We start from the raw sequence: 27990 nt of genomic DNA, 5'->3' as shown, positions 1-27990 counted from the left end.
CTCGACATCCCTTTACTTACCCTTTGACAGGGTCTCCAAGGCACATGCCAAACTGTTTCGTGCCTGTCTCAATACATCTCCGAATCATCAGGCGGTAACAAGGCTCAAAGATGTGCAAGGGACAAGGAACAGTGGGATAGGCAATGGTACACACAAAAATAGGCACATTCTTGTTTAAGCTGTCGGGAAGAGAAGATGAGATGTATCTCAAAGCAAAGGGGCAGAACACAGAAAGGTTAGACAAATGTCACGATACGGTTTAATGGCTGATAGAAAAACACTGAAATGCACCTGATGCTGTTGGCCAGGTTCCATGATCCAGTGCAGAGACAAGCTCGAGGTTGAAAGCCTAAACTGGCATTGCACACACTTGAAGTTTGTTGATGAGTTCTCTATTAAAATAACACCGTGGTGACAGCTATGCTGTTTCGCCCTTTCTTCCTTCTCCTTCCCTTTCCCTCTCTTCCTTTCTCTGCCCAAATGGACTGATTCGGGCACTTCGCTTGAGGCATGAAGAAGGGCACTGATGGCATAAATGCAGCCAGCCTTCCAGAAGGACATTAGAAATCCTCCTACCAAAATCCTTACATGCATGTCAAGTTTGCAAAGCCTCTCAGACCATTCAGAGCAGACCCAGCTAGGAGGGGTAGCCAGCAATAGACTTCCAAGAGTACTGTATCCCAGTGATGCTCATAGGCTCCTGGACATCAGAATAATGGGAGACCCTTAAATCTAGATGACTAGGCCAATACACCTCCAGAGATACGGATGCATTCACTCTGGAATTGGGACACAGGAATCTGCTTTTCAATAAATACCCTTGAAAATTCAGGCACATGGCCCACTGGGGAATCCCCAACTGGGCCAGCTCTTCATAGATCCTGGTCCTCTGAATCATCTAGTAAATCCAGCGCAGGGACACTGCACCTAAGTGGGCCAAGAAGTGTAAGGCCATCTGCCTACATTTTTAAGGGGGCTAGGTCTGAGATGCCTTCAAGCAGAAAGCCCCACAGTGTGTTCCAGGATTCATTAGTACCGCCTTAAGAGATAGCTGAGTAAAGGACTGAGATACCTTGAAGGATAAGTGAAGAACTGGGAAAAAGCTAAAAGTGTACAGAGTAGTTTCAACATAAAAGTCAACGAGAAACAAAGATTTCTAGCCCCTGAGAACACTACTATGCAAAGGGAAAGGAATATCCAAACCAACAGGATACATAGCTCCAAAAATGGTCTCTTCCCAGAGGGCATATAAGAAGAGATTTTCCTCCCAGGGAGCAGTCCTTCTTCAGAATGCTGTGAGGACTCTTCTGGGGGATGCAGGGAGGAGGGCAGCAGTCATTGGGGGCAGGATTTAGGTATTATTTCCTGCCCCTTCTGCTAACCGCACAACAAACAGATCCTTTGAAGATGCAATTATCTCTTCATCCTGACCCTTCACTTCTCACACCGTGTGTGGCAAAGGAAATACACACAGCGTGTATAGGCGCTATTGCCACTTCTTCAGTGCTTGCCGTGCACAAACTCATTTGGGTCTTCAGAACAAGCCCTTAATATAAGCCATCATCTTCAAGTTACCGCCAAGGACCCTGAGTCCCAGGAAGGTTAACTGGCATGTCTAGGACCGCAACATATACTCAGTGATGAAGCTGCGTCTTAACCCCAGGTGTGGCTCACAGCACTGTTTAACTACGGATCACCTGCTTTAGGACTTGAAGGCATCTTCCGGTTGCTCCACGAGGTCTCCTAATTAAGCTACTCCTTAATTCACTCCTGCTCATACCATGCAGTGCTGAGTTGCATCACGGTGGCTCTGTTGTTTGGCTGATGAGCTGCTTCAGAAGCGTGCTGGCAAAGGTTTAACAACTGGCTTCACAGAGGGATGGGAGGGGGCCGTCTGTAGTACTAGCTGACTTCCATGTGTAAATATGCTCACCATGGTTATTTCAAACTATTAACATGAAATCATTGACTAAGGAGCTGGTAAGAAATGTGTCAGGCTTTGTGAGCTGGTGTGCATGAAATGGTAAATAGAAACACGCATGCACATACTTAGACAGTTCTTCCATTTCCTCTTCATAAAGCCTTCTTCGTTCCCTGAGTTCTTCTGGCAGGAATTTAGCTATTAGTTCTTCCATTATTACATTTTTTCTGTATTTTCTTGATGGCAAGCACTAGAAGGGAAGCAAAGTAATGAGCTATTATATGGCTCACAGAAGAACACAGAGAACTTGTGAAATAGCCCAGAGAGTAATCAAATCACTCGTGTGCTGTACTTTGGACTCACAATTTGCAAGCTAAAACAGCCATAACATATGTATCTTTTGGCTGTTGGAGTTTTGCTTTTCTTTAAAAAAAAATGTGCAATGGGAGGCAGAGGCAGGTAGGTCTCTGTGACTTCGAGGCCAGCCTGGTCTACAAAGTGAGTCCAGGACAGCCAGGGCTACACAGAGAAACCCTATCACAAAAAACCAAAGACCAAAAAAAAAAAAAAAAAAAGAAAAGAAAAAGAAAAAGAAACAAAGAAAGAAAGAAAGAAAGAAAGAAAGAAAGAAAGAAAGTGCAATGGAACATTTATAATTAGAAAAATTATTTTAACAAAGAGAATAATTGCATTAACTGTTTGAAAATCTCACAGATGGCCTGAAGCTTTGGATTTGAGATCATGTTCAGGTTTGAACTAAAGGGGAGTGGATCATATTTCATTTTCACTTTCTTTATTGTTCTGTTTACAAGCTTTATCTGGGAAGTGCTGAAAGACTCTGGTCAAGGATTCTGGGAACTGAAAGGCTATATTCATGTATCTTTTCCTGCCCTCACCCACCTCCACCCCAATCAAATGCCTATATTACCAAGTCTCTATGTCTTAACTTTAGTTAAAATAAATACTACACATATGCTGACAGCCAAATACAAGCGATTGTCGTGATAACTGTATCGACACCATCTAGGTATCACTGAATAAGACTCAGGCTAAAATGTCACTAGTTTAGTTTGTCCTTCCCAAACATCCCCATCATATGTATAGTCAGATATTTACAAATAGTGTGTACTTAATAATATGGACCAAGCAATGAATGTTAAAATACCTGCTGGTGAAGCAATTAAACCCAGAGGAAACAAACTACAACCACTTTCCTAAGGCAGTATACTAGATTTCTAACTGTATTCTAAATACTTATCCTTACACCCACAGATAAGTGTAGTTCTACCCCTCACCAAAGAAGCAGCAGAGACCAGTATAGAAAGCTACAACTGGCTAAAATGCGGAGAACAATTCACTGTGTGGTGCTCATCCCCAATTGATACAACTACAACCCACCACCTACTGTAAGGCCCAGGACATTGCAGAAGATGGGGCAGAAAGACTGAAAGAGCCAGAGGATCAGGGTGTATCCCTTGAGATACTGGTAACTTTCTTCTCTATTATGACAGGAAAGCTCTCTCCATAAAATCTCAGCACTACACTTCCTTAAACAAGACCTGAACGAATCACTACCCCAGAAAACTTGTCATTGTGGATAAAGGAAATCTCATGAAGCCCTGCTCCTAGATGAAGAGCTACAGGCAACTAATAACTGCTGAGAGGGAGAAGCCAGTCTTCCCCAGGGAGAAGCCACCTAATTGGTTATCCAGTATCAAGTGCTCAGCCCTAAGAACATATGCATATTAGCAACACTAAATGGACTCAGGAAGTTGTATTATATATTTATGTACATATGTAAATGAAACACTAAAGAATAAGAGGTCCCAAAATTGGGTGGAGAGTGGAAGGGGAAAAGGAAGTAAATGCAGTACTCATATGGAATTCTCAACTAATAATAAATAAATAAATAATATCTACAGAGACAGACCCAGCAGAGGGAGCTCCTGAGTACCAAATTGCTGGGTTTAGATAATTTTTTTTTTCTTCACCAGGCGTCTCTATTCTGCAGTAGACACAACTGGAATATTTATTGTTTTGTGAAACGGTTTAAGTATGGCCCTGTATGAATACTGAGATAGATGGGGTATCTTCTAGCCTCCGAGTCTGAGACTCCACAGCATCTTCCTACTGGATGCCTTATCAGCTATTGCCATTTCTTGGTAACAGCTTTAGGGGAAAGCAGTGGCTCAGGAGGTAGCCCATGTAAGGAGGAAAGTAGACGCTAAAACAAACCTCCAGGAAGCAGACACCCTAAAGTGGTAGCAATGATTCTCCCTAGAGTCTGAACACATGGTAGGTAATTTTTCCCTTCTGTTGAGCTGAACTTTGTCGTGTTAACACAGCATAGATGTTTTATTTAAATAGGACCATGGAATTCTTATTTACAATCAGATTGCAAATACCACCTCGTTAATCTAAGGAAAGCTGTGACTTTAACACTTTCCCAATCCCACTACACATCCTCAAGGCTACCCTGAATTATAGGCTCACTTGATCTCATTGTCAATACCAGTGTTAAGAAAGTCTTAACATATACTTCTCTTGACCCATAGGAACCTCTAGATAGTGTCTTTTATTTCAGAGACAAGGTCTTCCTTCATGATTCAGGTAGACGTTGAACTCACAATGCTCCTATCTCAGCTTCCCAAATCCTGGGACTACCAGCATGCATTGCCATTCGATAGAGCAAAGCTGGCATCTGCAACCTCTCTTCCAGGATGATAAGAGTAAAGAAACATTAATACTGGTTCTAAGGTGAGATCCATAAGTCTCTGAAGAAGGCAAATGAGACAGATTCCTTTCTTTCTCCACAATAAACTCCATAGAGCCCATTGATGATGGAAGCTTGTATGGCTAATTTTAAAGAATCTGAAGTCCTCAGAGCTTTACAAATAGCCAAGTGTCTGCTGGTAAGAACAGTGGCTCCTCAGCAGTTGTAAAAAGAGCACCTTGAAGATCTGAGAGGGTTCCTTGAGGGGGTGGTGGCAGGGGCCTTTAGCAGCTGAACCTCTCTGAAGCACAAACAACCATCATTGTGTGCAGAAGGCAGAGCTATCTAGCTCAAGGATAGCGGAAACAAAAAAAATCACTCAAGATTATTGTTTATGAGGCACCGCAACGGGATATGAACCAAGACTTGTGTTTATAATCTATTTCATGTTTTTGCTTCTCTCTAGCACAAATGAACTTCATTACTGACAGTTATTGAAAAGCTACATGTTGCCTCATTTTCCTGAAGGACTTTGTGGAGAAAGGAAGGATGTCTAGGAGACACCAGAAATAAACAGACGGGGGGGGGGGCGGGGGGAAGGGGAGCATGTTTTCATCAAGCACAGTACAGTGGCTTAGGATCCAGTTGAGCACTGCGTTAATACAAAATAAGCTTACGCAACCAAAGAAGAAAGAGAGGTTTACCTGTAAAAGAACGTCTTTGCACAGTGGACACTTTGCATTATGATCTAGACATCTCTCAAGACATTTCAAGCAAAAGGTGTGCCCACAAGGTGTTGTGACTGGCTCATAGAACAATCTGAAATTTAGGAAATGAAACAGGAGAAAACTGTAATAAGATCAAAAATAAGATAGGGGCATTCATGGTTAAGGCTTCACAGTACTGTTTGTCAAAACCTGTGGGAGGTACTCTTTTTAGATTTCATCACTAGTGCTGCTACACCCTGGGGGGGCACATTTTATTTTCATTCCTGAACTATATATAGAAAGATGCATTGGTTCATATTTAGGGCATAACTAAATAATTTTGTAACATTAGTTCTAGCCTTTTCCTATTTGGTCCAGGAAAATTCAGATTAGTGCTCCGAGTGTCTGAATAAATTCCATTATAAAACGTATTTAGCCAACCTGTTTACCTGAGTATATTGTAAGCACACAGATACACATGAAGAGATACGTACATGTATACACACACTTAGACCCTGTGCATCATACTGCTGTGGGGAAAAACTCCATTTGCTTGCTAACCTTGAGAATTTTCTTCACTTAAGTGACATTTGGTGCCTGAAGGCTCTTACAACTCTAACAAACGTGTGACTGCCTTTTGTGTGGATGGATACTTTCCCCAGTGATAATAAGTAATATTGTTAATGCACTCACTGCTATCAATAGATGCATAAAATATGTATATACATCTATCTACATATAAAAAATATGTTCACGTGTACCATAATTCTATTAGATATTATTTTAGTTGCTTTGGGAAAGCAAAATGTTTTAAGAACAACCTGAGGGCCCTTAATGAAAAATGGTCTGCACATTCAGAGACAAATTTACTTAAATAAAGACAGGCTCACCTGAAGCAGGACCAGGAGCTAGAGATCAGCTGATTATGGCAATTAAGAAGTGGGGCTCACCTTTAACAAGATGATGAGCCAGAAAAAAAAAAGGACAAATCTTGATAAGCTTATTTTGATTTCACAAGAGTGTTCAGTTGAGAGGAAGAGTATGTCAGCCTCACATTATGTGATATCATATATACCATATTTAATTAAAGAAGAGGTAAAAAGACTTGGGAAGGAGAAGGAGGGGACACAGGAAGAGTTGGGAGCAGGAAAGGAGGGGTAAAAATTATGTAAACATAGTACTCAGATATGAAAATTTCAAAAATAACAAAAATTTTTAAAAAGACTATAAACATCTGGTGAATCTCAATACATCCCAATGAGTTATTTTATTTGTTGATTTATTTGAGGGAAAACTTGGCAAGTTGATTTCTAAATGCAATAAGGAAATGCAAAGGGCTGAAAGCCAAGACACGTCTGAAGAACAGGGATGTGGGAGGACTTGCTCCACCAAGCATCAGAACTTATTATAAAGCCGTGGTGATTAAAACAGGGTGTACCAGCACAAGGACAAATAGATCCATGGAACAGAATAGAAAGCTCAAGAATAGACCCAGGCATGGATTCTTGACTTATGACAAATGCAACATTTTAAAACAGGGCCATGGGAATATTTTTAATGCCTAAATAGCATCTTCTATAAATGCAATAATGACTCTCTGTATGAGGAAATAAAAGTGGATCATCATTTCCATCATATACAAAAATCAATTCCAGGTGTTCTGAAAAATAAAACTAAAAGGAGAAACAATACAGCTTTCAGAACATAAAATAGGAGAAGATCTTTATGACACGGAGATAAAAGCAAAGAAAACTCAAAGAAACCGTATAAATGGAAAGATTGCTAATTTTAACTGTGCTAAGATTAAGGGCTTTTAAGTTCATCTAAAAGCATTACTGAAAGGGCAAGCAGGCGAGCTACATAGTAGGAGGAAGTGTGTGCAATATGGAGGCAAGAAAAGGCTTGTATCTAAAACATATGTAGAGCTCAAAAGAAAAAAAAAAAGACACCTAAAGCAGTAAGAGAAACAAAGAGTCTAGTATAAAAACAGGCAAACACTGTCACATACAAAGAGAGTGGCCATCCAAAGTATTTCTAAACTAAAACCAACCCAAGCATCTATCTAGACTAGAATACAGAGACTGGCACATTCACACAATGGGATGCTATGTGCTAATGAAAATGAACAAACAGCACTTACATGTTGATAGTGAGTTTTTAAAAAAGCAACCAGATTGATGAAATACAGTAGAATTTAATCTGTCCTAGGTTTAAGATTTAGGCCAAACTAGACAGTAGCTTTTACAGCTGTATATGTACATACATATACATATGTGTGTGTGTGTGTGTGTGTGTGTGTGTGTGTGTGTGTGTTAAAATTATGAGGACTAAAATAGAACTCAAGACAGTAGCTTTGGGATTGTATTAGTTAATGCTATATTGCTGCGGGAGAACACAACTACGGCAACTTTTATAGAAGAGAAAGTTTACTTGAGGCTTATGGTTCCAGAGGCTTAGGATCCCTCAAGAATAGTAGGTAACAGACAAAGTGGCTGGAGTTGAAAGCTAAGAGCTCACTCATCAAACCGCAAAGCAGGAACCAGAGAAAGTGATCTGGGCATGGCAGGAGGCTTTAAAACCTCAAAGCTGGCCTGAGAGATGCACTTCCTCCACCAAGGCCATAAAAACCTCTTACACCTCCCCAAACGGGACCACCAACTGTGGATTCAGTATTCAAATGCCGGAGACTATGGGGGGCATCTCATTCAAACCATCATAGGAGTAGTGGTTAAGGATGGTCTTGATTGAGAAAAGGCACATGGACAATTTCTAGGGTCCTCAGATGTTTTACTTCTTAAATCAAGTGTTACATGAATCTTTAAAATGTTTTCTTCAGAACATATATATTTTACAATGCGAAATGGGTTTTCAGGGTTGATTCAGGAACCATTGTGGTGATCAAACCATGACAAATGTTAAATCAGAACAATTAATTCTTCAATACTTGAATTCTGTGAATCTGGCTATTTTGTGGTGTGTGTGTGTGTGTGTGTGTGTGTGTGTGTGTGTGTAGTGTACTGTAGATCAAACCCAAGGCCTTACACATGTGAGAAAAGTACTCTATCACTGAACTACATCCTCAAATCTTTGTTTATTCTTAAAGACAAGGTCCAAATCTTTGTTTTGTTTTGTTTTGTTTTTAAAGACAAGATCTTGTTATGTAGCCCAGGTTAACCTCATACCTCTGCCAATCCTCTTGCCTCAGATTCTCAAATACTGGAATTGGAAGTATGTGCCACTTCCTCTAGATTCCTTGCTCGTGGTGTTTTTCAGGGTCAGGTTCTTACTCTGTAGCTCAGGCTAGCCTGCAACTCTTAATTAGCCTGCTTAAAACTTCTGAGTATTAGTATTACAGACATATACTATCATATTCAGCATATCTGAATCCTTTCACATATTATTTGATTATATGAGTATATGAGTACAATTGATGAATCTGTATCTACTACTAATATACAAAACTATTTTTCCTGAGAACTTCACAATTGAGCCCATTTGTCTTGTTACATTTCTGGCTGTGTGCAATACTATTTCTTCATTAAAATAATTTATATATTAATAAGTTATAATTGCTCTTAACTTTATTTTACTGCTGAGGAAATTAAAACTCAAACAGATGAGATAACATGCCCAAGAGTATACAGCTAGCTAGTAGGCAGAAAGCTTGTAAAGTATAATCAAATCTGACTTCCCAGCTAATCTTCTTCCTTTAGTCTACAAGACAGCCAGGACTATATGCATCCATATATTCAAATATATTCCAGCCAGTTAGCCAGCCAGTTAGCCAGCCAGCCAGCCAGGATTTATCTTTAGATGTACACATTTCCATAGATGCTATTCTCCTTTCTTTTCTGTCACTCTCTCTTCTTCCTCTGCTCTCCAGAAAGAGAAAGGGAGATTCTTACCTACGACAACAGAGGTATACGCTAGAATGACTGTCCCTTTTCCATTGAAGATAAGGACTTTGAAAACACTTCAGGGAGACATTTTTAATTCAGAGCAGGGTCAGATTGTCTCACAAGAAAGCGTTTCACATTATCAGGGTGATGGGGGAAACAATAGGAAGAATAAATGCCTTCTGTTAGATGTCAGTCCAGATAACATGTCTGGTTACTCTGGAAAGAATTAGCTTTTCCCACCAGTGACATCCTTGCATTGTGTTCTTTTGCTATCAGATTATAGCAAAGAGGGAAAAAAGAAGCAGGAGGGAAAGAGAGAAAAAAAGAAAAATAAACTGTCTTAATACCCAGTGACTTAGGGAGCTATAATTAGATTATATATAAAGCTGACCCTTCCGCTTGTCACCAATGTCACTTGGCCATTGGATGACTAGTTCAGATAGAAAATATTCTCACTTCATATCTCACAATCTCTTTATTATTCCAAAGGTATCGCTTTATAGCATTCTAGAGATGAACCTCACTGGCTAGGGTGATATATGCCAGGCAAACCTAAAGGAGAATTTCCTGCCTCTAAGGATTGCATAGCAAGAATCAATGGAATTCTTCCAATTCAGCAAAGGAGACTTGGAGACGGAGAAAAAGAGATTTCATTGATATACTCTCCAATTACTCTTCCTTAAAAAAAAAAAAATGTTGCCCAGGATGGCCTTGAACTCACTGTGTAGCCAAGGATGACCTTGAACTAATATTACTACATCTACATTCCCAAGTGCAGGGATTGCAGGGAGCCACTACACTTGGCTTCCACTCACACTTTCTACTGCTTCCCCGTGAAATTCAGAATGCCAATCAATTTTCTCCCTAGAATCAAATTAACAAATAAAAAAAATTTAAAAAAGAATTTTTAAAAACTGGTCTGCCTAACTTCTCTCTGCCAGGGCTTAGATTTCAGTCTAGCAACTCGCCTGGGTGCTCCAAATGTTTCAGTTCGTGGTCAAGCAGCTTGAAATTATCTGTGATCTTAGACCCGGCGATGATTAATATCCATTGCAACTTGACACATGGGAGAGATGAGCTAGATGAACTCAGCCTTCGGGCATGCCTGAGAGAGATTTTCTAGATTAGTGTGCGATAGAAAAGACCCACCTTAACTGTGGGCAGCACCGCGCCATGGGCTGGGATCTTAGAGTGGCTAAAGAAAGAGTAAGTGGGCTGAGCGCTGGCATTCAGCACTCTGTCTCCTGTGTACTGTGAAATCCATTTGAGCAGCAAGCGTCCTGATCATACAGCCACATCCCCTCCTCACCTGCTGCTATATCTTGCTCACCCTGAGACTGCTATCCCTTCCAGTGGTGTGCCAGAACAAACACTTCCTCCCTTAAATTGCTTCAGGTTAAATATTTAGTACCAACAACAAGGAGAGTAACCAAAAATACAAAACCTCTCTTCCAATGACACATGAGGGCCAAAACAAAACCGAATGGCAACCATAGCCCAAACAGCAATGGCTGGAAGTGGAGGGGAAAAAAAAACTTTCAAGACTAGAAAAATACAGGCAAATGAATTCAGCCAGTCAGTGACTGATGTGGATCTTACAGACAAACCCTGTTGGAAAGGAAGCTACAGGTTTCTTACGGAGGGCTGAAGTATCAGGAGCTTCAGATCAAAAAGCCCTCTAGGCTGGGTAAGTTTCTTATACCGCGAGACACTGAGAGTCTACCTATACTTTAGTAGCTGCCATACAGCTACTCTGGGGAAAGATGGAACAAGGGGTCAGGAAGAGAGACACTATGGCTTTTAAGCTCAGAGGGTGCAAACTTGAAGGGGTGCTTATGCTCTCTATGTGTTTATTGCTTGGACCGAATTCCTAGCTCTTCTACAAAGTCCCTTGTGATTAGGGACAAAGAAGATGAAAGTGGAAAAGAAAAGGAAGAAGAACAAAGGAATTTCAACGTCAGGATTTTTATTCCACAGAGAAAATAACAAACAGGATGAGCCTGTATGTTTGATTTTGTGTCGCCTGGATTTTGTCAGGAGGGTTAAGGAGGGTTAAGCAGAACAAAGACCTGCTTTTTCTGAGTAAGCTAAATTAAATCTACTTCCCATCGCCTATCAGGGCAGACTGGTGTGCTGGCTGCAGGGTCCATTCTCTGCTTGAAAGCAGGTTTTTGCTCTCTCATACCTTGGCTTTAGCATGATGCACTTGCCACCCTGTAGTGGGGGGCTGAATGGAGTGGTCAAAAGAATCTGCTTCTGTCATTAATCCCATTCTCGTCTACACCACCTAAACAGACTCTTGACAGTATGTGCGAAGCTTAATTTAACTGTGTCTATGCTGCACCTGCTGAGCTGTCTGAGACCTGCTTATGCTTATGAATAAATCTTGCTACTACAGACTTTTGTGTATCATTAGTTTACTATTATTGCTATTATTGTTACTATTATTGTTGTGATTCTGGTTAATGAATTCAGAACCTCAGGAATGACAGCCAAGAGCTCTGCCACTAAACTACTCCCAAAGACCCAAGTATATTTTTTCTAAGAAAAGTCCATGTTTCAGGTACTAGTTGCCTTATTCTTATTCAGATGACAAAAAGTCATTCAGAATACAAACACACATGACAGAGAGAAGAAGAATACATGCTCTCAAAAGACAGGCAAACATTTGTTCAAGTATCTCAGTTCCTCCTTCATGCTTTTAGAGAAAATCACCACATTTGAGAATCTAATGAAATCTGGATGCTCTTCTCTTAGAAACACACCCACCTACACACACACACACACACACACACACACACACACACACACACACACTTCTACATATTACTCTAATGAATTCATGGATCTATTTGAATGAATACATAGAGCTTCCTCTGAGGTCTGTAGATGTACCATTAAAGGCCACTGTGTAAGAAGAAAAAAACTAGTTAATTTTTAAAGTACTTCCTGTTTTCTGGGCACTACTCTAAGCGTCAAATAGTTTTAATTAATTATCACAACTAATGGAGTAGATCCCACTGTCCTCTATTCTACTAGAGAAAAGATAGTGGTAGCAAGTGTCACTAGCTCTAAGACTGAATCTGTATGTCAAAAGTTCAGACACTGGCTTTGGAGCCCCTTCTCTTTGACACTAAGTCACAACTACAAAATGAAATAAATGTTTACATTTTAAGGTGGTCACTCAGAACACAATCACAGAATCTTTCTAGTTGTTTGTTATTGAGGTGAGATATATGGATACCTGGGAAAGCAGAGATGACATTCTAGCTGGAAGAAAAGTACTTGACCAAGTGCTTGTCCCATGTACTGTTTACTAGGTAGTATAAATACAAACCAATTTAGGTTTATAGTTGGCTTCCAAAGAAAATGCTTGGTGCATTGATATTAACACGTTAAGTCAAGTCTTGAGTTCTTAACTTAGTAGCTTAGACCTAGGGTCACAAGTTCAAATAACTCTAAGGATCAAACAATAATGTAAGACAGGCTGGTTAAGTCAATAGGGTCATGATGAGCTGGAAAGTGGATGTCCTGTTTCAGTACAGTCATATATAACAAAGTCAAATCTAATGAGGACCAAATAGTAGGTATGTTCAACTTGTGGCCCATCAGTTTTTGACCTTTGAGTTGTCTTTTGCCTTGCCACTCTCCAGGTCTTTCTAAGTCGGTATTTAAGCATGTAAAGGACATAGTTGTAAGGTGGAACACCAGCTGTCTCATGTGACAATGTGATTTCTATTTCCTCTGTACCATGATTTTACATACTAACCAACTCAGTAGTTAAGTCATTAGCAAAAAGGTTCAAGTACCAAAGAGGGGGATATACCAGGTAGTAAGCGACGCCCCACATCACCTACCTCATACACAGTGAGCATTCAAGGTCAGACGCATCAAACGAAGCAACTGGAATATTGAGATCTGGTTTGGCCACCTTATTATCAGAAAGATCTGTGATTTAGAAAACAGCAAATCAGAGCTGGATCAACTTGGTTTTACAGACAGTACTTTTGAAGGAAAAAAATATTTTGTTTTGTTTTGGGTTTTTTTTTTCAATTTCAAACTCCCCCAGAGTTTAATTTAGCAGCTGCCTGAGCAATTGCCAATGGGATTCCCTGAAGTGTACTCCCAGTAGTGTTATGGCAGCCCCTATAGATGGAAAAGTCCTAGTCTAGGAGCTCCTGGGGACTTGATTGAAATTCAGTAGGCACCTCACTAAGCAGCAGCAGCAGTGGCAACGTCACGGACTGAGCCAGGTCTTCAAAGCTGAGAGTGAATCTTGGCACTGCCAATCTCCCTTGGAAAGATAGGAGGCTGTAGCTGATGCTTTTCAGAGCACAACTAAATGAGGCCTGAGTACACCTCTCCCATCCTAAATTCCCACAACAGGGATGAGGGCAGAAAGTGGTTGGCCTGGAAGAAAGTGATGTGATGAAAAGCATTGGGATGTCATCTCATCAGCTGATAGGGTGCTTGACCCGATCAGTCTTGACTATAGATGATACTTATCCCACAGCACTTTCAGCATGATAGCTACCATGTACTCTTTCGCATGAAACTTCCCAGCAGCCCCTTGGATTTCTCAGTTGGTTAGTGCCAGAGCTAGGCCATACACTCAGAGCCAGAGGCGCTCCTAGACAGAGGGAAACTACGTATATCAGTGAGCCCCATCATCTGCACTACACTACTTTCTCCCTGGGTAGAATTAGTACCTTGTCTGGAGACTTTATTAGGCAATCCCATGTCTTCTTGGGCTTCAGTTTCACAATGATTCCTTTTCTTTTCCTGGCATTTGCCAGCCTTGATGGATGCAGCATTCTTCTTCTCTTCTTCCTCTTCTTTGTCACTGTCTTCTTGACTACCCACCTTTACCTGAGCTGAGTTCTCTTGGCTGCTGCTGTCTTCCCCAGCTGATGCTTCCTCCTGACTAGAACAATGCGGTAGCTCTGAATTTTCCTAGATGAAGAAAAAGCCAGAGATCAGAAGCTACTTGGAACCAATCTTGTCCTCCAATAGCCTTACCCTGAGGGGACAAAGAGAAAGCAACATCATCCTGAGCCTCACTCACTCCTGAACACCCAGTGGCTACACAAGCTCAACTGAGGGGCAAGTCATGAGGCTTACTTCTCACGTCTAATCTATGTCCAACACACACCTAGCTTGAGTAGAGTTAGGCGACCTCCCTAAGCAAGGACAAGAGGCATATGAGAGAAAAAGCTCCCTGGGCAGAGGTGAAGGGGGAAATGCAAGGGAAGCACCAAATCCTTCCCCAGTGGTCTGAAAGGAAGTCAAAGCATTCTGTGAGGGGATATCCTGTTACTGGATACTTCCCTTCACCCTCACTGTCATTCACAGGCATTGGTCAAAGGACTTTAAGTAAGGCACTGGGCCAGCTCTGCACAGGCCTGCCAAAGCAGCTCATGCTCCAGAGCTATATGCTATTTTCATAAAAGGAACAGGGGACAATTGATTCCTTTCACTAAATTGTAGGTGAAAAGTCTGAAAAGGAGACAAAAATAATTTGGCATAATAGGTTGTCTCTAGCCTTTTACAAGATTTTGTCCAGGAGACAGATATTTGAAAATGTAACTGGAAATAATTCTGGAAAATGTGATTATACAGATTGCTCCGAGGGAACCTCTCCATAATCTAAATCCATATTCGACAGCAAAAGGTTCTCCTTCTTTATTTCCCCTCTAGCCCCTGCCAAAAATTCCAGTAGACACAGGTGAGAGGAAACAATGAAGAACACAGAAAAGGCTGTGGGCTTTCTCAGTCTATGTCCCTGGATGGTCAGGGCTTTCAAGTACTAAAGAAAACAATATGACAGCCTTGACTTTCCATGAGCCCAGGGCACTGCCCACACAGGAACACAGGCCTTGCCAAGTAAAGCTTGGGTGAGAATGCACTCGCTGTTGTCCAGCCTGCTCACACTTGAAAGGCAGAGCTTCTGTTTCCTCCATTTCAGACTGAGTTGCAAGTAGAAGTCGCCACTCCAGGCCCTTGGACCTCTTGTTAGCTGTCTTAGCCATGTGCTAATGACCACTGGGGGCTCCCTGATTTCAGGAGATACTCTGAGAGTTCTGCCTTCACTAAGAAAAGTCAGGTACCTTGCATTTTATTCCTTCTCTAGAGCAGGGACAGAAACTGGGAAGATGTTGAGAATCCAGGGCTTATATACAAGTGAGGAACTTCAGGCACAAATGGAGAAGAAACTGCTCCCCAAAGGTGCCCAGTTATTCAGTGTTAAACCTTGCTTCAAGTCTGTTCTCTTGAGCCTCGACTTCTGCCCACTTACCCTGTGCTAGAAAGGCCAGCACCTAAAGCCCGGGTCCTGTTCCCTTGTTTTCAAAGAAAACCAAAACCTCTCGTCTTCCTGCTGTACTCACCTCCCGTGCTTCTATTTTGCTAAAGATGTGCATGAGAAGCCTACTTAAGTGTAAGGTTCAGCGAAAGAACAAGAAGTTCTCTCCATTTGGTCCCCAACTGGAGTTACCCTTGCACAAGGATCTCCCTGGTGCTCAAAGGCTGTCAGCTTGAATCTGCCCCCAAAGCTAAAGCCAATAAACATACCCCAATTATAGGATTTCAGGGGAAGTGGGTCAATGTAGTTACACTTCTATTAAATCTCTCTATTTTCTGAATCTGACCAAGACTACAAAAAATGTAATAAGTACATAAATTTTGGACCATGCCTGAAATTCCCAGTTGTAGCTTTAAGCAAAGGACACAGCCATTATTGACTCCATCTTTCTTTTTCCCTCAGGAACCAGAGTAGGAGAGGTAGGACTCACTTCTAGTGTGCCCCACAAAAGAGCCAAACGAAGCATCATGAGCGAGCTGGGTGAGTTGAGTTTTACCTGTGACAACTTTGGTAGATTATGGCTGGTGCCTTCAGTAGCCATTGACTCTACGTGTTCCTTTAATCTAGGGTGAGGTGCCAACAGCTTCAGGATATCGGGAGAATGTTCCTGAGAATCCCCCGGGACTGATGGTGAAAAGAAACTAAAGAGAAGCTGTGACATAAAACAGAAGACTTCACTACTCAAGTTTCTACAGGTGCTAGACTAAGGTGAAGGGGGGAGGGATGGGGAACCAGAGAGCACAGCTCTCAAGGCAAAACCTCAATGAGAAGGAAGCCTTGGAGCAGTGTCCCTAGACACACTAAGGAGAGGTTGTTGCATCAACACACATCAGAATCATCTAGGAGCAAGGGGATAGAAAGATAGCTTAATCAATAAGAGCACATACTGTCCTTGCAGAGGATCCAAGTCTGATTCTCAGCACACATGTAGAGTGGTACACAACCACCTCTAACTCCAGCTCCGGGCATCTCTGATATCTCTGATGTCCAGAGGCACCAGTATTCATGTGCAAATACCCATAAACAAACTCAAACACATACACATATTAAAAATATAAAATACATCTTTTAAAAAAAAAAAGTAATGAAGGAGCTTATGAAAATGTCAGGTTGCTGGGTCCCACTACAATCTCCTCAGGTCTGAAATATGATCCAGGAATCTGGGTTTTGAGAAGGCATGACAGATGCCTTTGTTATGTAGCCAAGGTTAAGAGCCACCATTATGGTGGCACCATTCTGCAGAAATATCTGCAGTGGGGCTCCAAAAATCCATCTGAAGGAATCAGAGGTGAAATCAGAATAGATACCTCATGTACTGCTGAATTTTTTTGTCAAGTTGATACAAACTAGGTCATCCTGGGAAGAAGATGCTTAAGTTGAGAAAATGCCTGTTATTAGGACGTCATGTAGGAAAGTTTGTGTGAGTATTTTCTTGATTAATGATTAATGTAGGAGGGACCAGGACACTATGGGTAGTACAACCCCTGGGCAGGTGGTCCTGATGTGTATAAGAAACATAGCTGAATGTGACCTTGAGATGCAAGCCAGTAAGCAGATTCCTCTGCTTGAGTTCCTGCCTCCAGGTTCCTGCCTCCAGGTTCCTGCCTCCAGATTCCTATCTTGAGTTCCTGCCCTGACTTCCCTTAGTGACAAACTGTGATCTGGGATGTGTAAGGAAACCAAACTCTCTGTTTCCGAAGTTGCTTTTGGTCATGGTGTTTATCACAGCAAGACAGAAGCAAACTAGGACTCTTCAGTTGAAGAATGGAGAGTCAAGTCCATAACAACTCAAAGGGCAGAGAAGGCAACAAATCCACACTGGGTTCCTTGCTGCTGTTTTTCTCTATCTATCCATTTTGTTCCCTCTCCCTTACATCTTCACCCCTGAGCCTTTAATCACCTCAGGGATGGAGGCCTAAGCAGTGAAGTGTTAAGAAAGCAGAGCTCAAACTATCTTTTCCCTTCCAGCCTCTTTATCATCTTGGTCATCTCTGCAGAAAATGTCAGGTTAAGTTCAAGTGCCTAGGGGCAGGCAGTTTCCCTTCCAATTGGATACACTGATAAGGGAGAGGAGAGGAGAGAAGAGAGAAGAACAAAGAGTTCTAGGAGTCAAAGATAAACATTTGACTGCTGGCTACACCACTTGCTGTTCTCCACATTCTTGTTTCAATTCTCCCCTATGCCATCAGGGGTTAGGGACTGTATGTAAGTATGCATGCATCTGTCTGTCTGTCTGTCTGTCTGTCCAGATGAGTGTGAGTGAGTGTGTGTGTGTGTGTGTGTGTGTGTGTGTGTGTGTGTGTGTGTGTGTAAAACACCAAGAAAAAGGACAAATCACTGGGCTTCTAGAACGTACTCAAATGTTTCCCACCTAGGAGACCCTGCCATGTTTGGAATCCCACTAGAGAATGTTCCACACTGTTGTTCAGACCTCGTAGTCAGTAGTGTTAATTTATCAAAAGAGTTTGAAAGAACGCTAAACTCAAAGTTTGATTTACTCTCCTGCTTGTCTTCTGAGGTCTCTTCATGGTGTTCCTTCCTGCATCAGCACTTTCCCTGCATCCAAGCCCTATTCAGCCTTTAAAGTTTAGCTGCCTTGCTGAACTTGCCTCAACACTCCCATCCCTCTGATCTCACCTGCTCTTTCACGTTTTCTACAGAGCAGGATACCTAACCTTAAACTCCATCATCTTACTTTGCACTGGAAGTGTGTCATGGAGTAATTCTTTCTCTCCAGCAAGAGATAAGTGCCTAATTAGTATGCATCATACTCATGGAAATCATGAAGGCATTTATGCAGCCAGAGGATCAAGGAAAAAAGTCTAGCACTTAGGTACTTCAAATCCTCAGAAAGATGTTTATGTTTCCTTGCAGTGCTAAAACCCCTACTTTCCAAATACAAGGTTGAAAAAGCAGAAAGGTAGCATGAGGAAAAGGAGGCTAGGAGTCAAAACCAAAAGAAACAAGGCAGGAATAATGCAGCAGTTCCCTTAGCTTTACTGCCAATGATCTTTCTGTAGGCCTTCTCCATGGCTTTGAAAACAACAGTGAGAATAATTGTTCCACGTGAATAAAAGTCAACTCTGCTATAACTTCAGCCATAGACAAGCCTGACTGGGCCAAGAAGGAAGCGGGGAGAAGGTTATTAATACCTAGTGCACCTGGACTATATATCAAAAGTTTAGCCCTAAAATGGGAATAATCCAGTTAATACACACAATTGAGGCCTCTCAGTCTGTTTAAATGGCTGCCACAGCTCCATCACACTCAGCAGAAACATGCCTCCAAATTCTTACATTAATTTCAGAATTTTGTAACAATTACTGTAAGCACACTTTCACCTGTTTTGCCTGGCATTCATCTTAACCAACAACAGATTGTAAGTTCCACTGGGAACTTAGGCCTCCTTGGTCTCCAGAGTTTCACACACTGCCTTGCCTTTCATCAGGCAAGTATAGAAACGACAACAGCCTAGCTATAAAAGCAAACTGGACAGAGGGTTAGTTCAACTGATGATACCAGAACCTCTTGGGTCTCCTGAGGGATCAATAAAAGAAAGGCAAAGAAGCAGGTGGCCTCAAGAAAGTCACCCAGCCAGATTTCTTGACTATTTGTCTCATCTATAAAATGGTGAGAAATAACAGTGAGGTTATGGGCACTAAGTGGAACCTTCTACAGAAATAACCAAGCAAGTGGCTAGTATATAGGCATGCTATACCATGACCTTAGCACACTAAAATTTTAGGAAAGGTCCATAGATTGCTAACAACTGTGCCCAATCCATGCCCCTTTTAATGAAAACACACACACACACACACACACACACACACACACATACCCCAGGTCAAATTTTTTTCCAGACAGGAAATTCTCTGCCACAGTCAGAAAAATCCAAAGTCCAGCCTCACCAGATTTATCTGTTTTGCTAGGTATTCCTTCTCAGTCCTGTCTCTTTCTCCTTTTCTTCCTCCCCTCCTCTGCCAAACCACTGCACAGGGGTAGAAAGGCTTGTGGCTTGCTTGGTATTGAATAGTGTATGGGTACAGCATCCAACTTCTGGGCCAATTATTTAGACATCAGAAGAGTACATTTAAAAATAAATAAACGACAAAGCCCATCAAATGAGGATGCTTGACCCATCAATTAAGTTTTTGGTATTTCTCATGATATTTGTTTTACAACCCCAATCTCCAGACCAAAATGTTGGAAGGACTACTTAGATTGTTTCATAATGATCTCTGACTTGCATTTGTGAGATAGTAGTAGGTTTAGTTTTCGAGCAGAAGAGGTGAAGGTTTGAGTTCTGTATGTGGCAAGCAATATGGAAATCATCAGTGTCCCTTCCCAGGAGCTGTCCTCCATGTGTACCTGGTGAAACTTGTAATTAAGCCAAAGAAAAGATATACAGCTGCAAGCAGCCCCTACCTCCTTGGCCCTGATCTTTTATGAACCAGCAGATGCTCTTCAGTGAGCCTTCATCCCTGGGTTAGCTTACATGGTCTAGTTTAGTTTTATATACCACTGATTCCAAGTCAAAGTATTCATTACTGACTCCTCCAAAAAAGGTAGCACCTGCCAATTTGATAGTACATACCAGAATGACGGGGCTTCTGGGCAATTAGCTGCCACCCTAAGCCCAGAAAAGCACGCACTCAGGACCACACATACAGAGGGTAGCATCTGCATCCTTTTCCCTAGAGAGAACAGAGTGGTGGGGGTCCACTAGGCAGCTGACACTGAGCCACTCAACTCACCCTTTGAGCTTCAGTTCTGGCTCTCTTGTTCTTTCCATCAAGGGATACACAGTAGAGAAATTCTCTGAGCGCTTCCTCCACCTTGCCTAGGGTGGCTAAAGCTTGTGCTTTTCTGAAGTGTGCCTGGAAGAAAACAATAGCAGTCAAGCACATCTTAGTCACTTTTTTTTTAAATGTAGCCTGCTATTAACAGCAATCACTGAGTACTTACCGAGCAGTCACTATAGGGTGGAGTGCTGTCAAAAAGATTTTTATTCCCCCTCCAATAATACTGGCAAACTATTTTAAATCTTTATTTGAAGAAACCAAAGGGAGATCCAGAAAGACAATTTGACCACAGTATAACAGCTGGTAAGCCATGAAGTCAGAGTTTAAACCTGGGACCGATGATATACCAAGCCCACATCCTTACTTAGCTACAGTGCTTGCTACCTCCTGTCCACTCCACAACCATATGACAATCACAAACATGCCAGTCCCCATTTAACCACAGACTATAATAACCCAGTTTTCAGTGTTCATCCAGAGATGACTCCCCTGCCTTTGAACTGGTTGGTAAGACAGTAGTGGCTTGAGTGAGCCAATCATTTCTACAGAGGCATGAGAGAAGAAACATGAGCCCTCCACAATTTCAAAGGTCACTAGCAACAATCTAGAACTGGAATTGTGGCCTCAGGACTTCTAGAGCAATCTTCCCCCACAAAAGCAGACCACCATCCAGAAGGCTGGCCAGTGATTGAGCCAGGGCTTTTGCTTTGAGAAACTTAGCTGTCTTTTCCTCTGTTGCTGCACAGTTTACAGATATCAGGAAGTTTTAGGGACTTGGAAATCAAACCCAAGCGCTCTGGGATAAATTCTTTGGAAACGCCTACGCAGCATCCTGAGAGAGGCAAGAAAGCAGAAGAGCGTAAAGGGCTGCCTTCTCTTTGTGCTTCCTGGCTTCTATGAATGAAAAGGCCTAGTTGTCACTTGACCAGGATTTCTCTGCTCCCTCTTCTAACATGTGTCGTATGGCACCAGGACCTGGCTAAGAGCTGCCTTCTTGAATAATGCACAGCCACAAACCTCTTGTGGGCCTCTTTCCATGCCCTCACTTCTTTCTAGAGTCTAATCTAGGCTGTCACACTCCCTTGTTCCTGCTACCAATGGCCTTCTGGAGAAAGGCTAGTACTAATAGGTACTGGAAAACTGGAGAGGCCTCTGGGTCCCTAGTCATCAACACAGTAGCAACTCACACACCTCACTTTCTCAGGGTGGCCAGCTTACCCCACTGACAGCTATACTACCAGCAAGGTGTGATGAATGATATTAAACCCTGGATGGATTGATGGAATCGGGCTGTCTTCTGGACTTGCTTCCCTATGGCATTTCATACAGAAAAGGTGGGAAATAAAAAACAAAAAACAAAAAACAAAAACAAAAACATCAGAGCATGGAGGTATATGCATTAGACCCTTTCAGCCCCTAGGATGGAGGAGTTCTCTCCAGCTGTGGGAAATGACACCCCTGCCAGGTACTCGCACTAGTTCTTCCTTACTATAGAAATCCCCTTTCCCGTGGTACCCAGAACATGTTCCTCAGTCCTCTTCCCATCATGGTATCTAGATTTAGTTTTCCAATGGAAACAGCTGCAGTAGAAGCCTCTGTTGTCCCAAGCCATCTACCTGATGTGTATGTTTGACAGCCCGTCCCCATGGCAACTTAAGGTTTGGGTGACTTGTATAAAGCTGTAAATGTGTTCCTTAGGAAAAAGAGCACACTGATCCATCACCATCCATGAAAGTCCAATAAGATTCACTCTAATATTCTAGGCAGAGTATACAAGTCCACATGGTCTTTCCCGCAGTAGACCTCTCTGTAATACTCCAGGCTGGCCTTAAACTCATGGTCCTGCTGGGATTACAGGCTCATGCTACCACACTGAACTTTACAGGGCTTTATCTGAAGTTCGCAGATCTGGAAAACTTCTGATTATCCAATGCTTTTATGGGCAGCAACATCTGAACTAAACTGTTGCAAACAGTTTACTGCAATGGTTATAGCTTGAAGCATGTTCTCTCTGCCATTCTCGCCTTTGATCCTTATACAAACCTGTGAAATAATCATGGCAGATAGCAATAGCATCATTTAATAAATAAGAACAGTTGAGTTTCAGAGAGTGTAGCCATTTTCCCAGGGTCACACTTTGCAAACACTGAGGCCAGGACCCAATTCTAATCTTCTAAACAAAATGCAGACAGGAGGAAGAGGTTGGTCCTGAGGTCAGACAAAGATGCTGAAGTTGATATTTTGTATCCAGGTATCCCTGATCTTCTCTATCCTGTCTTTCTTCCCACCTCTCCCACATCACCTAGATTTTTGGGGTATACTGGTATATCAGATGACTGTATTAATGATTCAAAATGGCACAGTCAAATTGTGTAAATATGAAGATTCCTCCCCCCTTCCTCTCCCTCTCCCTCTCTTTAAAAAAAAATAAAGCTTTTTAAGCTCTCAAGAAGCCTGGCTGTCAGTAGATACTCTGAAGGACCATAGTTGAAACATCTTTCTCATATTCTTCTCCCTATTATCCCTAGACAATTATGAGTGATGATGGTGGTGGTATATAATGCTCATATAACGTTACATGCACTGTTCCAAGCATCTTCCCTCCATGATCTTATATAATCCTCACAATAAGCCCTAGTTAAAAGGTGCTTTGAATATAAGCATGTTATAGATGAGGACATTAGACACAGACAAAAGTAGCAGAGCTGAGACATGAAGTAAGGCTGTCTTGCTACTGAGTCCGTGTTTGAAAAACCAAAATACGAAGACCAAGCTATCCTGAAGGTTACCAACTGAATGTAGATTTATTGCAATCCTTTGCAGACTTAGCCTTCCCTTTAATCAAGGGAAGCCCTGCACCATCTAGCTAATTTGGAAAGCCTTCTCTCTGCTCTGTCTCCTGCCCCAGAGGGACAGCCTTTCCTGCCAATCCCTGTCTGCAATATAGCCCCTTTCCATCCCTCCTGACCCACACTCACCTTAAAACCCATTGGCCGGAGTTTACATGCTATTTCTGCATCATGCAGTGCATCCTCATGAGATTCCAAGGTGAAATAAATTTGGGACCGATTGCTGTAAAGCAAATGGTCATTTGGAGCTGCCGAAATGAGAAAAAAAAAAGCCCTCATTAATGGCCCACAGCACAAGCACATGACATGTCTTGTATGAGGATGGATCTTGAGGAAAGAAGTTATCTAAGCTCTTTCTACTGGACCCAAAGAGTTAAGTGTCCTTTCTGGTTCCTCATATTGTCCTGACCAATAGCCTAGCTTCTCCACGCAAAGCAGTAATGTTGCCCTCTTTTTTTTCAAGCAGTTCCTAGGAGGTGTAATGTCCATGCTATAGTAGACATTTTCACCTAGAGGAAGACCTGGCACTGCTCTGAAGATGTACATTGCTAGTTCCCAGCATCCTGGCTTCTGAATGAGCTACCATCCAAAAAGAATGAGGCCAGAGAAGAGAAAAGAGAGAAAGGCAATCAGATGCAATCCCTATCTTGACAACCTCAACAAGACAAGCCCGTGTTAGTCTCCCAGGTGAGATGACCTGCACCATTAGCAATACCTCCCCCTCTCCCTAGTGGCCAGTGCATATGAAGCTTTCCTGGAGGGAACAGATATGCATGTATAAGGTCTATCCCCTTATTGATGGCCAAATGAGAAAGTACCTTGACAAGACTCATAGGAGTCTTACTCTCACAATCACTAGAGTCCAGCCCTGCACATGTCTTCAGACCACCCATTCTTTTTATTTATTTATTTTTATTTTTATTAATTTTTTTCATATTATATCTCAATTGTTATCCCATCCCTTGTATTTTCCCATTCCTCCCTCCCTCCCATTTTCCCTTTATTCCCCTCCCCTATGACTGTGCCTGAGGGGGACCTCCTCCCCCTGTATATGCTCACAGGGTATCAAGTCCCTTCTTGGTGACCTGTTATCCTTCCTCTGAGTACCACCATGCCTCCCCATCAAGGGGCAGAGACCACCCATTCTTTAGATAGGAAAAAAAAAAAACAAGGCCAATAAGGTGAAGTGAGAGGTCACACAGCTGGTTAGAGACATCACTAGTTGATGTTAAAGTTTTGAGGCTTGGGTGAAGGAAAGTTTTCTGAGTGTGGCTACAGCATTTAGAATAGAAAACTAGCCATTTCCAGGATAAGCATAGTCTGTTTAAAGAGGCCCCTTTTCTCTGAGAATGGTGAAAGTGGTATTGACATGTTGACCCTGACTGCACTGAGGAGGAAATTAACAAAGGTATAGTAAAGATTCTCCTAGGAGAGGTAGTGACAGTGATAGAAGAAAAAAGTAGGAAGGGGGTTTTCTGGCTAGCCTTTGGGGACTGGGTGAAAGGACTTCAGTTTCCCTTAGAATTCCATACTTAAGTGACCTTCCATACATAAGTAGCTATTTCATTCATGCAGCTGCATTCTTTCTCAAACTCTGGGCTACAGCTTCTGCCCCCAGAAACAGGTTTTGATGTCTGCCTCTACCCCATCCCACAGGACTATGCTCTGGGGTGACCTGGGTGCCCATTACTTGCTCTTGACTTTAGCATAGACTTTATGGTCTTCTCTGTCACCATTCTGAAACACACCCCAGCCCGTTGGCAGCTCACAGCCTGCTCTGTTTAGGCGTGGGCAGGGTATGTATCCTGAGGAGGTCTGTGTCCCTCAGTCATCATGTCAGGCCTGGCTTTGCGCCCTTTCTGCATCACCTGTTGCTGGCTTGAGCGGGATTCAACATGTGGAGACTCCATCCCATTCCTCCTCCATCCATCAGAGTTGGCCTAGAAGGGCCTAGGATCCCACAGCCAGGGTCGGCTTAGCACCACTGCCTCTACCCCAGCTAGCTTCCCTGGACAAGGTGCCCTGCTGGCCTGCCGAGGCGCTGGCACCTGCCTGTGGTTTCAAGGCCACTTCCTGGGTCAGAGTGGGAGGAGGCAGGAAGTGCAGACCAGGTCTCTGAGAGAACTCTAGTCCAGCAGATGTGTGGGACTGTCCTGGCTGCCCTTGAAGCTACAAAGCCCACCCTACCTCTTCAGGCAACTCTTGGAAAGGGTAGACAGAGCCATGCCTCCGCCCTGCCCCGCCCCGACGCCTCACCCCCGCCCCACCTCCGCCCTTTGTAGCCAGCCCCTAGTTTCCCTGGGGATCCCGAGCAGTTGCCTGATCCTGCTACCCATTTGGTTAGAGGGGTCAAAGGGTTTGAAGTCAGGGTACAGGCTGTCTGACTGCGGGCGGGTGGAGGGGGCGGGGCAACTACATCTATTTCAGCCAAGGATCCTGTGATAGGAAGCAGTGACAATGAGTCACAGGGCAGCGGGGAGCGAGCCCCCCCTCCGCCCCCCGCACACGCTCGCGGGATGGTTTCCGAGGCGAGCGTGGCCCACTTCGGTTACCTCAGCGTTACACAATCCCCGCCTGCCTGCCCGCCCGCCCGCCCGCGCGGAGGAGGGGCAGCCGGCCCGGGCGGCTCGGTCCTTATGCAACCAGTGCTCTCCTGACCTAATTCCAGGCCGGACCCACCCCACAGGGAGCCGCGGCCCCGGAAGGGACAACTCCCAGAGGCCGGAGCCTCAGACTCGGGCGCCAGCGGGCCATCTCTGGCTGGCAAAAGCCAGGAGGACCGCTCAGGAGTTTGTTAAATAGTGCCAAGTTCCTCTCCTGACAAGGAAGGTACCGGCAGGTGTATGAGGGAGCTTCAAAGTGTCCGGGAAAGACAGAGAAATAGAGATGGTGACATTGAGAGAGACAGAAACAGTGACAAAACTGAGAAGAAAAAAGGGGGGACAGCATGAAACAGATAGAAACTGGGATCAGGAGGCATAGAAGCAGAAAAGCAAGGAGGAAATGAGAGAGAGAAAGAGAGAGAGAGAGAGAGAGAGAGAGAGAGAGAGAGAGAGAGAGAGAGAGAGAGATTAGGCACAGCTAGCTATAGAAAGCTAAAGTAGGGAAGAAAAACTCCTAGAAATGTCCTTTCTCCTCCTCTTGGGCTACCGACCCTTCCCTCCCCACCTCTACCTCATCCCCCCCCCCCAGCCCCAGGCGGGCGCACCCAACTCTGCCCCAGTCCATACCCGTCCTCTCCCGGCCCAGCCGGGGTTCCTTTTCCCGCCCCCTCGCGTCGTGACCAAGCCCCCAAGGCCCGCTAGCGGCGCAGAGGACTCACCCAGACGAACTGCCTCGTTGTACTTGAGAAGAGCTGCCTCCACCTGCCGCTCGCGGTACAGCCGGTTGCCCTCGTGCCGGAGTTGTGATGCCCGTGCCGGGCCCGGGAACAACTTGCCCAGAAGGCCGCTGAGGACCACGTTGACTCGCAGTTGCAGTGGCACGGGCTGCCCAGCCCGTCGTGACTCTCTTGCCCTCCCGCTGACCACCATGAGAGTGGAGAGCTTGACCCCGCACAGGGCACAGCGGCGATCTGCTGCCCGCCCACGTTCTAGGCACAGCTTACAAAAAGTGTGGCCGCACCACAAGGACACGGGGTCTGAGAGAAATCCGTGACACTTGCGACACTTAAAGCCATCCCATACCTCTGGGACTCCGGCGGCAGCCTCCCCAGCCTCTTCCACAGCCGCCTTGCAGCAGCTTGAAGTGCCGCTCTGGGCTGAAGCATCTGGCGCCTTTTGCGGGACGCTCTCCGCCAGGCAGCGCACCAGCTGCTCCAGCTGCTCAGCTACGAGCTGCTGCCTCTCAGAGAGCTGCCGGTACACCTCAAGGGCTTCCCGAAGGCGCCCCCCGGACGCCAGGGCATCAGCCTGTGTGAGCAGGACTTTGCACTCTGGCGGCGGCATGGAGGTCCCTGGAGGAGGCTGTGTTTGCTCCAGGTCTGGAGTCGGGGGAGCATCGGAGCCCTCAGGAGTCGCCTCCCGGTGGGCTGCCGAGTCTCCTCCAGCCACTGCTGCCGCCCGCTCTTCCGGCTCCGCCGCCAGTTCTAAGTTGTTGCTGCCGAGCTCGGCAGGCAAGCTCAACATCTGTGCGGTCAGAAGCGAATCCGTCAAGAGAGGGAACTGCGGAAGTTGGGGGGTAGGGGGCGGGCTGGGGGCAGGGGGCAGGGGAGGCGTCTAGGAACAGGGAACTACCAGAAAGAAGCTCTGGCTGGAAGCTGTCTGCGCTGCCCTGAACGCGGGACTGCCGCGCGCGCTCCACTCTGCCTCGCCTCAGGGAGCTCCATGCCGGCTGCCCCGCGCCGCCTAATAACTGTCTTGTCTCAGCAAAGTGTTACATAAAATGCCACCACGTGACGGCCCACCAAGCCGCTCATTGGCCGGCAGCGGGAAAATTGTTACAAAACCAGACAGTTTTGTAACAGCGTTGTGCTTGCTTCTTTTGGCTTGGCGTTTCTTGGCTTCTTTTTTGAGGTTGTTTGTGTTTACTTTTATTTTCCCACTCGCTACTTGAGTCCTTTCTATACTGGGGCGAGGGACACAACCTCTTCTTCCACGCTTTTCCGTCTCTAAACTCTAGCCCATCCCACCTCCAAAGTAGCCAGCAAACAGGTCCGCTCTGCCAGCCGCTTGCTTGAGTCCCCCGCCCCGGAGAAGCCGGCCCCTATAGGTTCCAGGCACAGGAGCCTAGAATGCCA

At 44.1% G+C, this 27990-nt stretch overlaps 1 protein-coding gene across 4 annotated transcripts in view; it reads right to left on the bottom strand.

The window, feature by feature from the left end:
* LONRF3 (LON peptidase N-terminal domain and ring finger 3) overlaps positions 1–27770 on the bottom strand; it is a 39312-nt gene extending 11542 nt beyond the window's left edge. The window contains exons 1-10 of one of the 4 annotated variants that reach the window (XM_084790730.1): positions 27488–27770; positions 26575–27379; positions 23382–23500; positions 20356–20478; positions 16098–16253; positions 13950–14193; positions 13098–13188; positions 5339–5453; positions 2050–2171; positions 21–179 (exon numbers count right to left, since the gene is read on the bottom strand). In XM_084790730.1, the coding sequence (XP_084646856.1) occupies positions 21–179; positions 2050–2171; positions 5339–5453; positions 13098–13188; positions 13950–14193; positions 16098–16253; positions 20356–20478; positions 23382–23500; positions 26575–27379 (1934 nt within the window). In that variant the 5' untranslated portion in view covers positions 27488–27770. Of the gene's footprint in view, positions 1–20; positions 180–2049; positions 2172–5338; positions 5454–13097; positions 13189–13949; positions 14194–16097; positions 16254–20355; positions 20479–23381; positions 23501–26482; positions 26502–26574 lie in introns of those variants that run through there. The other 3 variants (XM_084790729.1, XM_084790732.1, XM_084790731.1) reach the window with 3 other exon arrangements.
* Positions 27771–27990: the final 220 nt, after the last annotated feature.

Source organism: Acomys minous (assembly GCF_964271855.1).
Source record: "Acomys minous genome assembly, chromosome: 7".
NCBI classification, from domain to species: domain Eukaryota; kingdom Metazoa; phylum Chordata; class Mammalia; order Rodentia; family Muridae; genus Acomys; species Acomys minous.
Note: the sequence above shows the minus strand (reverse complement) of the source record. Positions and strands in the feature narration are given on the sequence as shown.